Genomic DNA, 15983 nt, shown 5'->3' on the forward strand with positions numbered 1-15983 from the left:
TGCCCAGTGGCACTCAGCCAGTGTGTGTCAGAGGCAGGACGAATTTTGAATGGGCCTTCATTCAAAATTTTGACTCTTATAGCTGACATTGCTCTGACTAATAATACCAGTAAAATGAAGAACATAATTATAAAACTGGAAGAGTATTAAGAACAATCTCTTCAACTTAATGGCAAACAAACCGAGGCCCAAGGAGATTATGTAATCTAATCATTCACAGAGCTAGTTGATAGCAGTGTCAGACCTAAAAGCCAGTTCTTTGGATTTGTGGTAGAATGCAGTATAAGCCAGCTTTCACCTTTGTTCAATGTCCTGCTTTCTCATTGTTTTATTATGTAATTTACACCCTTAGCTTCCACTCCACCAAACTGAAAGAGTTCTTGAAATTGAAAGCATCAAATATATGATCATTAAGACTTCTAATATTTATTTACCTTGAAAAAAAGTAATACAAGTTGGACAACAAGAATTTAAACTAAAAAGAATGTGCATCTTGTATGGTTTTGAATATGTACTCTAATATAATACAAAGGCATGATCAACCATGAATCATAATTCATTATCTTTACAAGCTACTTCCTCATACTGGAATAAAAGTAGGTCCCTTCTAAACTTACCAAATTTTCTTCTGCAGAACTGCCCTTAATTTCTGAAGGTTCTTTATTATTCTATTATTATAAGTCAAGAATAATCTGAACATGAATGTAGCATATTATTTTGAATGAAGAAGGTGGTGTTTATAATTTTAAGCTTTTTTTTTACTTAATGCCATAGTTTGAAAATGATTTTGTTTTGGCAGTGGTAGACCATTGGACATCAGTAGAAGCTTGTTTCTATTCCTTGGCACTGTGTTTTTCTTAGAAGCTAACAGGCCAGCTTACTTTCAAATTATAGCTTAAGGCTCACCCTTTTCCAGAAAGTTGTTCCAAATGAGTTCTTCACCTTTTGGTAAAGGGTTCTGGCAGTTTGATAAAGCCTATGCATCCTTTCTTTTTAAATTCATAAATAAAATACATAGTATTACAAAGGAAACCAGTTACTTTGAAATATGTTTGTGCCTTTTCTGGCATTCAAAGCCCTTCAAATAATGCCACACACACACTTTTCCAGTCTTCTTACATCTTACAACCTTCTCCCCATCCCCCACATACTCTTTGATCCAGTGACTTTGGTCTTTTTATTGTTCCCTCAAACAAAACACTTCAAACTCCTAACTAACCATTTACGTTGGCTTCCTTCCATTCATAGGATGCTCTTCCTTCTTGTGTCTGCCTCCTGGTTTTCCTGTCTTTCAAGTCTCAGCTAAGATCCCACTTTCTATAGAAAGCCCTTTCCTGAACCTTCCTAATTCTAATACCTTCCTTCTAATTTATCCTGTATATAGCTTGTAGAGTCTGAGTTCCTCAAAAGCAGAGACTGGCTTTTTACCTTTTCTTTGTATCCCCAATGCCTAGTGCATAGTAAGCACTTAATATTTATTGACTGGTTTATATGTATATACATAGTACATGTGTTTTTACATGTAGGTATGCATATGTATATTCCTGCTGTGGAAACAGCTTTGTTCTATGAATTATAAGACATAAAACCTCAGATTAAAAGTTATCAAAAGGGCATCAAAGAGCCATATGGTAGATATGACATGCAGGCTACAAAACATCTTATAAGATCAAGAAAAGGCGGAAGGACCCCAGTGGTAATTTTATGGGAAGATTTAGTCAAGACTCACTCAGAATGAGTCATCATGGATGAGTTGCAATCTTTCTACATCACAGACCATGCCCACATCTGTGATATTGCAGATCTGTCGTAGTATATTTACTATGTGTCTTTTTTATCAAACACATATGTAACTATTTCTGAGCATACCATTTCCCTTCTCAAAAACCGTCAGTATCTCTGAATTGCTTATAGGATTAAATAAAAACTCCTTAGTTTAGAATTCAACATCTTTCATCATTTGGCTTTGCTTGGCTCTGCCTTCCCAGCCTAATTTCATAAAACTCCCCTTTCATCAACACTACGGTCCAGAAGCCAAACTAATTGTTACCCATATATATGTGTGCATATATAAAAAGTATAACTTTAAAAATCCATATATGTAAACACATGCATATATACATATGCATACATATATACATACATATATATGAACTTTATTAGTGTGTATGTGTGTGTGTGTGTGTGTGTGTGTGTGAGAGAGAGAGAGAGAGAGAGAGAGAGAGAGAGAGAGCTGTCTCTTATACACATCNATCTGTCGTAGTATATTTACTATGTGTCTTTTTTATCAAACACATATGTAACTATTTCTGAGCATACCATTTCCCTTCTCAAAAACCGTCAGTATCTCTGAATTGCTTATAGGATTAAATAAAAACTCCTTAGTTTAGAATTCAACATCTTTCATCATTTGGCTTTGCTTGGCTCTGCCTTCCCAGCCTAATTTCATAAAACTCCCCTTTCATCAACACTACGGTCCAGAAGCCAAACTAATTGTTACCCATATATATGTGTGCATATATAAAAAGTATAACTTTAAAAATCCATATATGTAAACACATGCATATATACATATGCATACATATATACATACATATATATGAACTTTATTAGTGTGTATGTGTGTGTGTGTGTGTGTGTGTGTGTGAGAGAGAGAGAGAGAGAGAGAGAGAGAGAGAGAGAGAGAGAGAGAGAGAGAGGATTATATATTGTGCAATCCTATGAGTATGGTTTGACAGGCACTAAAACTGAGTCCATGAAATACTAAGGTTCTTTATGATGAGGCTTTACTGGATTTAGGTTTTGATATGTTGATCTCAGAGATTTAACTAAATCACTTTATATGGAGTTAAACCTTGGATGACCTGGTTAAACTGAGTTCAAATTGCTCAGACTACTAGTAACACCAAGTTTCTTTCTTCAACCTTAATGTTACAGAATTATGGTTTCTCTATTTTGTGATAGCATTTTAATTTAGCCATAGCTACATCACTGAAATAAATTATGTAGTTGTTTTGTTGTTTTTAAACATTTGTGGTTAAAAAACATATACAGTAAAAACAATGTAGACCTTATATATGGATAGATTTTGCCTGGTGCTTATATTTGAATATCTAGGTTACATTAAGCAAGAAAGATTTCATTTAGTTTCCTTAGTCTTCTTTTGTCTCTTCAAAGAGAAGGATTCTCTGTAGTGGAATTTTCCCATGCATAATCTTGTAATTCAAGAACAGAAGGTCCTTAGTACAGCATCTAGCAAGAGCAATGAAAATATATGTGACTGCCATGGAAATATCTGGGTAATCAATGGAGAAAAGTGCCATTTTCAAAGGATAGAGCTGATAATTCTATTAATAGACATTCTGAAAAGCTGAGCATTTTGCTAATATTATTGCAATGGGTCTAAGATGTTTGATTCTAAACATAATTATCAGAGGAAATTTATCATTTCCTATCCGCAACTTTTCTTACCTCTAGAGTCTATGTGATAAACTATGTAGATTATGATGTGCATAGCAACCCCTAAAAGGAAGCAACCACAAATTATATTTCTTGCTCTTTGTGTCAGTTTATCACAGAAAATATAGTGGTCTTAGTCCTCCTCTTTCACCCAGTGCACAATCCATCAGTAATCCGGGCACACCAGAGGGTTGGGTTAAGATTTGGGAACCTGGTGAGATTCCCTCACCTCCTTCTGTCACTAACTATTATCCAGAACCATATGGAGCTACCTGCCATATTGAAATTACTCTTCTCATAAAATCAGTGCTTTGGAGCTAAAGTCATCCTCTCTAGAAAGAGAGTTTTTGAGGAGATGACTGAAGTCATACTGAAGAGGAAGAGAAAGCCCCAATATAGGTTTGTCCCAGTTGATAAAAAGAAAGATCCAGTTGCTTTTTCATACAAGTTAAAACCATTGGTTGTAGTCATGAAACTGGTATTGAAAGATAAAAAGTATAACTTAAAAGGACAGAATTGACCATATTTCAAAATACAGAGGTGTTTTTATGTTGGTAATATTTGCTACTGATAAATTCTTATCTTCAGAAAGACACCACTAACTTATTTTCTTGGGAGAGGAATAACAATGCTAGATATGGATTTATGATGAAGATGAAAAGGACTGAGAGAAATGGGATCATTATTTATATACATATGTGCACATATGTTACATATAACACACACATATATGTATTTTGGGGAGGAATTCCAAGTACAAAGGTTTTTATTAATTCCATTAGTCTCCCCAATTTCCTGTCAAAATGTAGTGGAAAGAGATCATGGACAAATCACTTAAACTCTCTGGGCCTCAGGTTCTCCATCTATAGAATGAAGAAGTTGACCCTAGATGATCTTTAAAGTCCCTTCTAGCTTTAAACTGTATGACCTTATAATCTGTTCGTTAGTCATTCCAGGCCCATATCTTAATGCTAAAAATAAATCCTATCACAAGAACAAAGGTCTTCTAGTATCTTTATTTTTCTTGGTGAAAGATAACATTTCTTGTAAAACTGAACATTTTGCCTCTTTATTGAATGTTAGTCCCTGTTAAAGCAAACAAGTCCCATTATAATGGACAGTCTCCCTGAAAAATAGTGATGTAAATGAATGAAAGCCATTTCTCCTTATTCACTTCACATTAAACCACTCATCCCACACACATTAACCTGCCTTTTAATGCTTTACAACATTTGAACATTACAGCCAAGAAAATCAGTTGTTTGCCAGCTTTTAAGAATGAGGTCTTTCAGGGAAAAAGTGGAATGGAGCTTCATGGCAAAGCACTGAAGCCTTAAGAAGAGTCCTTTTGGAGGGAGAGTGTTACAATCTTATCTGAAGCCCTCTACCTCCTCCCTCCATCCGCACCTACAAAGGACAGAAAGGGCAAACAAGTTGTCTGACTTTGCCCACAGATCAGGTTAGGAAGAAATCCAGGGTTTTTTGGCTTCCAGTTGAGTGTTAGATTCACAAGTGGTTTTTGTCTAGTGTAACCATTAAAATAATCTCTGTGCTAGTATAAAACCTTAAAAACCACAAATCCTGTAGGAAAATTATTCCAATGTCATCAGGTATCTTTTTTTTTCTTTTAGAGATCAGATGAATGAGTTCTGAGTTTTTAAGGCACTCCAGGTGGCGGCTATGGGTAATTTCTCAAATTATGAAGATCTGGGGTAACTTTCTACTGGTTGTAAACAGTTTTTCTTCACTCCTAAAAACTTTTCTGTATCTAGATTTAAGTCATATTTCCTCTCTAAGACAATCAGAATCCAGATACATTTTGGGTGGAACAAATAAAAATGAGTAAAGGTTTACTTTTCTAATGTCACCACTTGCTATGATTATTGCATTGACAACTTCTGAAAATACATACACACACACACACACACACACACATATACACAAAATTGGGGTTGTCTGTTTCTTCTTTATTCTCCCTTCTACTAACATTTGACTTCGGGATGTCATTTAGTTGGTCCTCATTAAACAAGTCAACATTAGAACCAATTTCACAGACTGTTACTGAAATATCTCTGATTGGTAGCCAACAAATAGTGAACAAGCACTCCAACTCCTGAAGGTCTCAATCTTATGAAAAGAAATATACTTACTTACTTCTGAAGCTTTTTTAGGTATAGATTCCACCATCAAATCTAAAATACATGAAAATTTCTATTACTACTGGATCATCTTGATCAAAAAAATTTTTTTTAGTTTATTGAAACTATTAGTCTCTGAAGTGAGAACAACTAGATGTTCTCCCTGGTATATTTAATATATATATAGTGAAAGGGCACTAGACTAAATGTCAAGAGACCTGAGTTAGGTTCCTGACTCTGTATGGTCATAACAAAGCACTTAACTACTGTAACTCTCCCCATCCCCACTTCACAGTGTTATTGTGAGGACCAAATAAGATAATGTATGTGAAAGAACTTTGAAAAACTGTAAAGTACTATACCAACACAAAGTATTATGTAATTTATATCATCATATACTACATTCAAGAAGGTAAATAAAGAAAATGCATAGGTGAGAGAAGAGATCTCTAACAGGTTATTTTTCATTTCTTTTTAGAAATTTTAAGTTTTAATTTAATTCCTTTTCCTTTAATTTCTTTTTAGAAGTCAAGAAAAGTCAGAATAAATACCTAACCTGTTGAGTCTGACACCTTAGAGGACAGTCATACTCTTACACAGAAATAAAATACTGGATATAAGCCAGTATGGCATTTCTTGTGTTCTTGTCATAAAGAGATTCCAGTTGTACTATAGCCCCTTCTAAAGAATTTTTAGGCCAAAGTACCTATATGATGTAATTCTTAATCCTGTGAAATAATTACTATTATTGACTCAATTTATAGCTGAAAAAATAGGCTACTGCAAGTGTGTTTGGGTAGAAAATAAGATTTGCCTAGCCATTCTTTAGACCAGCAGACACTAAGCTGATGATAAAACTGAAACTCCTATTCCTCATTCAGTCAGTATCTTATATTTTAATCCTCATTACTTGATGTTTTTTTTATCAATACTGTTGCCATATATTGGGTAAAAGAATATGATTAAGGAGTTCATATACAACCTCAGAGTCAACATTCCAGAGTTTCTCATCTAAAATTGTTACTTCCAAGATTTTTAACAGTCTTAAGGCAGGTTCTGCTACCTAATTCAAGATGTGACTGTAGACAAAGCACTTTACAACTCACTCTTCATCATCTATATATTTATAGACATTGTGATTTTTTCAGGTCCTTACTACCCCTAATTCCTTATAATGTCTACTTTCTTGGTTGTCTCCTACCTATTGATATTGTATTGGAGAGTTAGGTGGGGGAGAGAATGTTTATAATGACTCCCAGTGTAGCATGATGGAAGTAGCTCTGGAGGTCTGAGTTCTTTCTAGTTCCAGTTCTGCCTCTGATCTCTTTGGGCCTCAATTTCTTTATCTATAACATGATGACAGGATTGAACTAAACTAATTATAAGGAATAACAGCAGAAAGAGGTTGTAGCAGAAAGAGGGCTGAAATTAAAAGTCAAAAGAAACTTGGGTTCAAATTCCTACTCCTATACTTATTGGTTGTTTAACTTTAAACAAATAATTTAATTTCTCTCCTCTTTACTTTCTTCATTTGCAAAATGGGAATAATAATAGTACTTCATATGTTGTGAGGAGTACACCATATAAATATTAACTACTTCTATTAATTCCCTTTTAGGTTTAAAATATGACTCTTCAGATAGAAAATATAGAGAACTTGAACATCAGCTATGGCCCAGTTGACTACAGTTCTTATCTCTTACATATGTCATTGCAGTGGAAAACTGAAGCAGGGCTAAGTCCCACAATTTCAGAACCCAGAGCATATCAAAGGAAACAATTGAATAGGTTGGCATTTTAGATGTCAAAGATATCTTAGAACCCATGGTTCTCTCCCTTGATTCCCCTCCCTTCACACATAGGCACAAAAAAATATTGTGGAACAGAATGTTCCCTGATCTGAGGCACAAAAACAATCAAAATGTCAGTGTGGGGTTCAAGATGCTATTGAGGCCCCGAAATGTGTAAGAGAATATGTTTCATCTTAATGGTTGGTGATCTGGCAGTAGGAGAGAGAGGGATAAGGAGAAATAAAAAGCTTTTTTTTAAGACTCAGATGATTGAAAGTATGATCTACAGCCCTCTAGTCCATATTAGTAACGGACCCCATTAACTAACCAGATACAAGTCAGCTAAGAAAAGATTTGAGAGCAAAGGGGCACTTGGTGAGGGAAATCTGTTCAAATACAAAGAGTCAAAGTAAAATAAAATAAAATTTCTTATCTTAGGACTTAATAAGGAGAGAGTAGTTAAAATCTAGGTAGAATAAACTCACTAAGGAAGAATTAAAGAGAAAGAAGTCATGAAACTGGAACAAGGGGGGTAGATCTACAAGTCATCAAGGATAGGACTAAATAACCTAAGAATTTGTGGCTAAAGGCTAACCAGAGAGTGAAACGTTATCATCACCTCCTGTTGTCAAGAGCCTGGCAAATGAGATAAGAAGATACATCAAGTCTGATAAAGACTGGATTTTTATAATTTATAAATGCCTTGGTGTATTTCTAACACTATAATAAAAAGTTATCAGTTTTGCTGGCAAGATACTAAAGAAGTAGGAGTAGTGGAAAGAAATAAAATGAGAAAGGCCATAGTCCTAAGGGTAAGGTTTAAATCAACTAGCAAATATCTATTTGCAAGGTACTGTTGGAGCAACACAAAAAAGTATAAAACCTGGCCCTACCTTCAGAAGGAAGCTTAGTTAAAAAGATATGGGAGAAAGATTAGAAAAAATGAGAGATCATTCAATACAAACAAAGGCTGTCACAAAATACTCCAGGGTTTAGTTTGAATGCTCATAGTATCGTGTAGTATTTGGAATGAATGGAGCATACAAATGTGTTAGGAACTCAGAGAAATAAATAGCATTGTGAGCTAGTGTCAGCCAACAAGCCTTTTCTGAGTGTTCATCAAGCACTCATAGTCTAGAAAACCATGTTAAAAAAGTAAAGACATTAAAAAAAAGTCATTAAACTATTAAAAACTCCATCGTCTAATGAGATTTTTTAATGGGCTTTTGAGCTTGAATCATCTCTTCAGACTTATCAAAAATTTTAACACCTTAGTTTTCAAATCAAGCTTTTCTGTCCCTTCATAAGTTAGAAAAAGTCACAGAGAAAAAAATTATCCTCTTTTTTGGTCAACAGAATTTTGAGCTACATCTGTTCCTTCTGGCTAGTCTAAGAAATCATAGTTTTTTAGTGAGTTCTGCTTGTTTGAAAATAAAGAACTGTGCTATGTGCATTGTGTTCAACTGAGTCAGTGAGAATTTCAGCTCTGTTTGATAAGAATTTTTCTTTTTTAAACATGGTGATCTTTCATTTTTCTTACAAGGCCTACTATGCTATAAACTATTGTTATCAGAGTGCCTATTACCAAGGACTCCAAAGCACTTTCTGGATATCTGGGATGGTTAAAATTTAGTCTTGCCTAAAAACAGGGGAATGGATCTGTTGACACTTCCAGATTTCTTCTGATGTAATTTTATAGTATTTGTTACCTATTCTTAATGTTACTTAACATATTCCTATGAGTCGAATACCTACTATGTGTAGTACAATGTCCAATAGATGACAGTAAAACAGTCTCTTAGGGAGCTTACATCATAGTACAGTTGAAAAGGCATTCACAAATAACCATAACAAGGTAGAATATTTAAGTGTAATGAAGAAGAACAAAATGTTTTAGGAGATTAAAGGAAAGATTTTATCTAGCTAGGTGGTGGGTTAGGAGGGTGCTGAGTCAGAACAAGGGATGACCTGGGCCTAAGGCAGAACATTTTTTAAATTACTTTTTGTTATTATGTATTTTATTGCCTGATCTCCATGGCATGAAGGTATTTTGTGTTAAGTTAAATCACGTTTTACAATGAAGGTTCAAAGCTTCCAGTGGCCTGTAACACACTTGCAGCTCATTTTTCAAACATTGCCTGTAGCACACAAGTGCAAAGACCTAATTTTCTACCCTTAGGAAAGTTGGGAGGGACAGAGATGAAAGAAATCTTCATAAATACAGACTTTGTTTCCTTTTTTCACAAAGATGAAGCAATTTCCACTTTCCCCTCACCATCTACCTGTTCTGATCCATCCCAAGCTCTTTTCTCAACTGAGGTGTATAGAATAGCACATTATTTTCTGTGTGTGCAAAAAAAAAAAAAAAAAAAAAAAAAAAAACCTCCAAAGTTAATAATGATGAATGGTGTCATACCTACTAGAAACTGTGACTAAAAAATTATGGATTTGTTTTTTAATGAGACATCAGAATTTATGAATTCGAATTAGTATTCTCCTTGAAAATAGACTTCTTTGAAGTTAAACATTCCAGCAGTTTTGCCATTGCTCAAAGTTTTGGGAACTTCTATACTGTAATAGCCTTGGAACCATTTTTGCAAGGCACATAAGAAAATCAGTCTACTGCCTTTACTTTTATATCTATATTTAGATTATATATGTATATATATAGATTAATATCTATATTTGCCTTGGATAAAAACTTAACACAATTGATGGTAGTCAAAAGATTATGACTTGGGGTGGGGGGAGGTGGAGAAGCTTCAGGATCTATAGGTACTTCCAAGGGTGAAGGTCTAAAAAATGTTTCAAACAATGGCATCTTGCTGGAATAAACAACATCCCAAGGTCTCTCTTTTAAAATAAGCAAAATATTTATTTTAATATATAAATTCTAATGTGTTTGGTTTTTTAACTAGTTAAATTACCTCATGATGACATTTTATCATTCAAAGAGTTGAACTCAATTCTAGATATATTAATCATTAAGTTTATAGTTTAAGCTAGTTTCGGAAACTTTTTAAAGAGTATTCTTTTTTAATTTGATGAGTACTCTAGTATTAAAAAGAAGAAATGAGTAGAAAAGCCTCCTGAATGCAACAAAAGTAGTTAATTCTAGATCATTTTTGCAGCTCTCCAAAATTTGTTTTGCTCTTTTAGTGTGTAAAAGAATAGACAAAATATTATTTTTTCTGTATTAAATAATAAAAATAATTGTAAGACATCTATTTTTCCACTTTACATTCTATGTCCTATGGTTTTAAAACTTCTAATTAGTAATCTGACCTTTTTGTGCAAAAGAACTGAGTATTTACTATAACTTTGAAGCCCCATATTTGGAAACTTACTGCCCTATAAATCAGATAAAAGGCAACTGGACTTTTTGAGACAATAGGTTCTCATCATATATAATTAGCAGTGTTTTTCAGGGTAACAAAGAGTTAGCAATAAGGACATGGTTATGTTTCTCCTCTTTTCCCTTACTCCTCCTCTCCCTCAGATTTTATTTTATGAAGATTGGAAGAAGTACCTGCTTTGGTTCTTGGGCCCAGTATACCTTCCTGATTATTATGGTTCAAGGTTTCTACTTTCTTTAACATGTTTCCCTCACTCTTTTTTATTTTTTTTTCCTAAAATTTCACTAATCATTATCCTTTTACCCTGAAGTATCATTCTCATATCTCATCAGCAAAGTACTTGAATAAAGAATCTTGCAGAAGCATTAGAAGTACCCTTATGAGTCAATGGGGTGTGTACATTCTTTTCTCTGAGTCATTGTAGATTCCATTGCCCCAAATAAAATATAAAGAATCATTCTTTTGGCAGGGGTGGGGAGACATACCCAGAACTAACTGAAAGTCAATATTTTCTGCTGCTTTGAGAAGTTTGGGAGGTGGAAGATTGGGGTAGGGAGAGGCAACAAGTAATGGAATTCTTGGAATTATGACCAAATGTCAATTTGAGGATTTTATTTTCTTTTTTTACTCCTGTTAAATATTTCCTTGTGTTTTATGCAGTACCTCTCCCTACTGAGTAATAGTTCCTTGACTAAGAAATTGTTGATGTTACTTTCCATTCATTTAAGCAAACATTAAGGTGTTTTTATGTTCAGAGGCTTTTCATGGATACAATAACACACTGACTTTCTCATTTTGTAGATGAGGAAACAGGTACAAAAAGTTGTAAGTGATTTGTTCAAGATTACATACCAGGCCATAGCAGAGGACAGACTAGACTATAGATCTGCTGATCCCAAATTAATGTTCTAACCACTACCTCTAACCTCAGGCAATTTCAGTTAAACTGGAGTTTGTTCTTATTTTTTACCCAAAGGCACTGAATTGTATTATTTCTGGTATTCTCTTGGCATCTTGATTTGATTAGTAAACATTAAGGTTTTTCAAGCCCTTTGGTTTTTTTTATGCTAAACTCCCTACCTTTCTTCATTGAGCTTTCTACATTGAGCTTTCTACAAAGAAAAACACTTAAGAAAATAAACTGGGAGTAGCTGGGTGGCTCAGTGGATTGAGAGCCAGGCCTAGAAACAGGAGGTCCTATGTTCAAATCTGTCCTCAGACCCTTCCTAGCTGTGTGACCCTGGGCAAGTCACTTAACCCCCATTGCCTAGCCCATACCACTCTTCTGCCTTAGAACCAGTACACAATATTGATTCTGAGACAGAAGGTAAGGGTTAAAAAAAAAAAAGAAACTGACAAAATGAACTACACATGTATTTGCACAAGAATTCATTTCCATTGTCCTCTCTATTTATACTAACAGAGAGAAATGTGTTTTCATTACTTGTTCTGTACCATCAAGACTAATCTTTTCAGTTAAGATGAGTTCAGCTGCCTTCAAGTGTTTCTTTCAATTACATTGGTATAGCCAGTATGTGGTATTCTTATCACTCTACTAACTTTACTTTGGATCATTTCATACAAGACTTCCCATGTTTCTCTGAATTCCTTCCATTCATCGTTTCTTGTGAAATATATTTGATTACATCCATATGCCACAATTTGTTCAGCTATTTCCCAATTCGTTTTTTTTGTTACCAGAAAAAAATCCTACTACTGAGATATATATATGAGGCCTTTCTTTCTGTCTTTAACTTTCTTAGGGTATGTGCCCAGTAATATGATTAACTCAATAAGATTTGAATCATTAATATTTGCTAAGGTTCATGAAGAACTTTTGATGAAAAAATTTATGGAATAGTTTTGAAAATCTGGGGGCCATTAACATTTTCTTCTACCCTAACACTGTTAGCCATCTATAAAACATTCTCTATACCTTTTTAGAACTTAACAAATTGATAGTGAGGATGTCTGTTGGCAGTCAGCCTCAGAAGCACAAACTAAAATGCCAGTGCTATGAAGTCCCAATCACTGTTTTCAATCAGAATCTATTTGGTGTGTCTACTAAGTACAAGACATTGCAGTAGGCACTCTGTAGGGTTACAGAGACATTCTAAGACCCTGCTATTAAGGTATTTATATGTTGGAAAGCTGTCAACTTTTCATGTGTAGATCTGAGGAGAAAGAGGTGCACATTGCAGCTAATAATACGCTTCCAATTACAGCCAGAAAGAGCTCTGGGCTTAGAAGTGGAAGGCCTGAGTTTTAAGCCCACCTTTCACTTAAAATTTTTGTGACACCCACCTCTCTGGAACCCAGAGTTCATCAAACCAAGACCCTCAATTTACTCACGAGGAGTATCCTAGCTGCAATGCTACAGTCCCCTTTGGCTTTAATGCTTAGGACCCCCATGGAGAGCAACTTGTAGCATCACAATGCCCAGGCAGACTGCCATTTTTTGATATGCTCCAACATGTAAAACTAAGAAAATCCTGGTTCTTAGAATCAAGCTCAAATACTGCCTTCTTCTTGAATCCTTCCCTAATTTCCTAATTCCTACTGCATTCCCCTATAAAGCAGGAGCACCTATCTGGACCAGGCCCTATGCTAAGCACTTTACAAATATCTCAGTTGAGCCTAACAACCACCCTGCAAGATGTAATCATCCCCATTTTACATTTGAAGAAACAGGCAGATAGTGACTTGCCCAGGGTCACACAGCAAGTGTCTGGAGCCAGATTTGTACTCTTCCTCATTTGAAGCCCAGTGCTCTATCCACTGTGCCACTGAACTGCCAAATTACTTTGTATTTGTTTTGTTTGTATTTTGTGTCCACTTACATATATCTATTCCTGTGTCAAGTGTTGAGATACATCCATGTTCTCTGTCCCCATGGAGGGGAAGATCCTGGGGGCCAGGGCTGCTTCTTTATTTAATGTGTAACCCTCACACCTAATATAGAGAAGGCAGCAATATATTTGTTGATTATTAAGCACTACCCCAATAAAAAACATTTTTTCAAACCTCTCAGTGGCAGAGTAGATAAATACTGGGCTTAAGGGTCAGGAAGACCCAAGTTCAAATCTTGCCCCATCTACATATTAGCTGTGTGACCCTAGCCAAGTCACTAAACTCAAAGTTCAAATCTTGCTCAGAAATGTATTAGCTAAGTGATCCTGAACCTCTCTCAACATCAGTTTCATCATCTGTAAAATGGGGGTGATGACAGCATTTACATCACAGGGATACTATGAGCATATAAGCACTTTGAGGACTTCCAGACAAGATGGCAACATGAATGTATGCAGACTACCCAGCTTCCACATACCAACTCTAGTCTGACTAATAAATGAGAAATCCAAGGAGAAGAAACTGCAGTAAGTGAACTTCTTTCACCTCAGAAATGTATAAAAAGTGAGCCTGAAGTCTACAGGCTAAAAGAAGAGACTTATCAGAAAACATCTGCCAACATCACTGCCAGCAAACAAGCCCATAGTCACCCAGCATAACCATAGATGTGTAGCTTGGAGAACTCTAACCCTGAAGGCAGCAAGAGTCTCAGGAAGATCAGGGTGGGAACCTTAGAAATCCTGGGGAGAAGAAGAGATGACAGTGCAGCAGTGCCCACACAGGATTCGCCTGAGGACTCCAGAGATCTATGGTCCGTAGTACTGAGATGTCACAGAAGGCCCAATATTATAGCACTTAAAACCTCAAAAATCCAGGGAGGCCTATATCATAGGAGGTAGAGATCAGGGAAGGAACCCCAGGAGACCTAGGGCAAGACCAAGTAGGACTGGTCACCCCACCCAAAAATATAATGAGGAACAGATACTGGCCCTAATATAAAAGTCCCAAATCAAGAACTCAAGCTGGAGAAGCAGAATAAGAAGACACTGGCCAGTGTAAAAAATTATTGTACATCTATACCTCTGTCCAAAGAACTCTATAACAACTGCAAGCAAACCAGAGCCTCAAAGGGAAAAAATGAATTTTCTACCCCCAACTATATGAATATCTTGAAGAAATTAATCATGAGGTTAAAAAAATGAAATAAAACCATTGTTGGAAAGAATTGGAAGGAGAATAAATAGTTTAGAAGATAAAGTAAGTGGTATGTAGTAAGCTCTACCTACATAACAAACTCCCTGAAAACTAAAATTGACCAAAGAGAAATCAATGACTCCACAAAATAGCAAGAAATAATTAGAATAAATTCAAAAGATTGAAAAAATAGAATAAAACATAAGGTATTTGGTATCAAAAACAATTGACTTATAAAACTGGTCAAGGAGAAATAATTTTAAGAATTATTAGAGTCAAGGCAGCTAGGTGGCTCAGTGGGCACTTCCTGGCTATGTAACCTTGGCCAAGTCACCCCAATTGCCTAACCCTTACCTCTAATCTACCTTGGAAGTGACACTTGTTATAAATTCTAAGATGGAAGATAAGGGTTAAAAAAATAAAAAGAATTGTTAGACTTCCTAAAAATCATGATTTTTTAAAGGTCTAGAACCTCACATTTCAAAAATCATAAATTAAAATTCCCCAGATCAATTAAAACCAGAAATAAAAGTAAAAATAGAATCTACTGATCACCTCATTAAAGGAATCCCAAAAAGAAATAGTGAGGACAAACAAAAAAAGAGCCATTGAAACTTTTTTAATACACAGATGAGAACAAAAGGAAATTCAGAAGGAGGCACTAATGTGCCAAACAGTTTTCAAAGTAGTGTGTGAAATGTTTTGTTTACTTTTTTATTTGTTTAAATTAGTGGTATGAAATAGAGATGCACAGTTTCATATGTAACTCTTCTGTGTGGTCCACTGTTTTATGGAAATGTTCCTTTTTTAATGTTTAAGTTCAGAGTTTAAAAATAATTTTTAAAAATTTTCTGTAAATCTTTTAGTGCTGTGTAAATGCCACATAATAATATTATTACTGTTTCTATGAGAAAACCATAGTTTAAGGTTCTGTCAATTGAAATAATGTAATTTTGAACATTCTTCATATTTAGTTGCCAAATGAGTGATACAAGCACTTAAGTGAAACACATGTTTAGAGGCAAGAGTGATTAAGCTTCACAGAAGAAGTAGAATTCCAGCTGGGCTTTGAAGAACAGATAAGATAGAGACAGATGGAAACCCATAATTAGGACATTCTGCACAGACCCCAAGAAAAGGGATGAAAGTAGGTGCGTTTGGGGGACAATGACTAGACAATCCTGCCTGGCGTATGG

General features: G+C 35.1%; 1 protein-coding gene across 1 annotated transcript in view; it reads left to right on the forward strand.

The window, feature by feature from the left end:
* The first annotated feature begins 1744 nt into the window (after positions 1–1744).
* Positions 1745–15983, forward strand: part of ABHD2 (abhydrolase domain containing 2, acylglycerol lipase) — a 58038-nt gene continuing 43799 nt past the window's right edge. Inside the window, exon 1 of the mRNA XM_044660140.1 lies at positions 1745–1809. Coding sequence (XP_044516075.1) covers positions 1745–1809 — 65 coding nt within the window. The remainder of the gene's footprint in view (positions 1810–15983) is intronic.

This window comes from Gracilinanus agilis, chromosome 2 (genome assembly GCF_016433145.1).
Source record: "Gracilinanus agilis isolate LMUSP501 chromosome 2, AgileGrace, whole genome shotgun sequence".
Classification (NCBI taxonomy): domain Eukaryota; kingdom Metazoa; phylum Chordata; class Mammalia; order Didelphimorphia; family Didelphidae; genus Gracilinanus; species Gracilinanus agilis.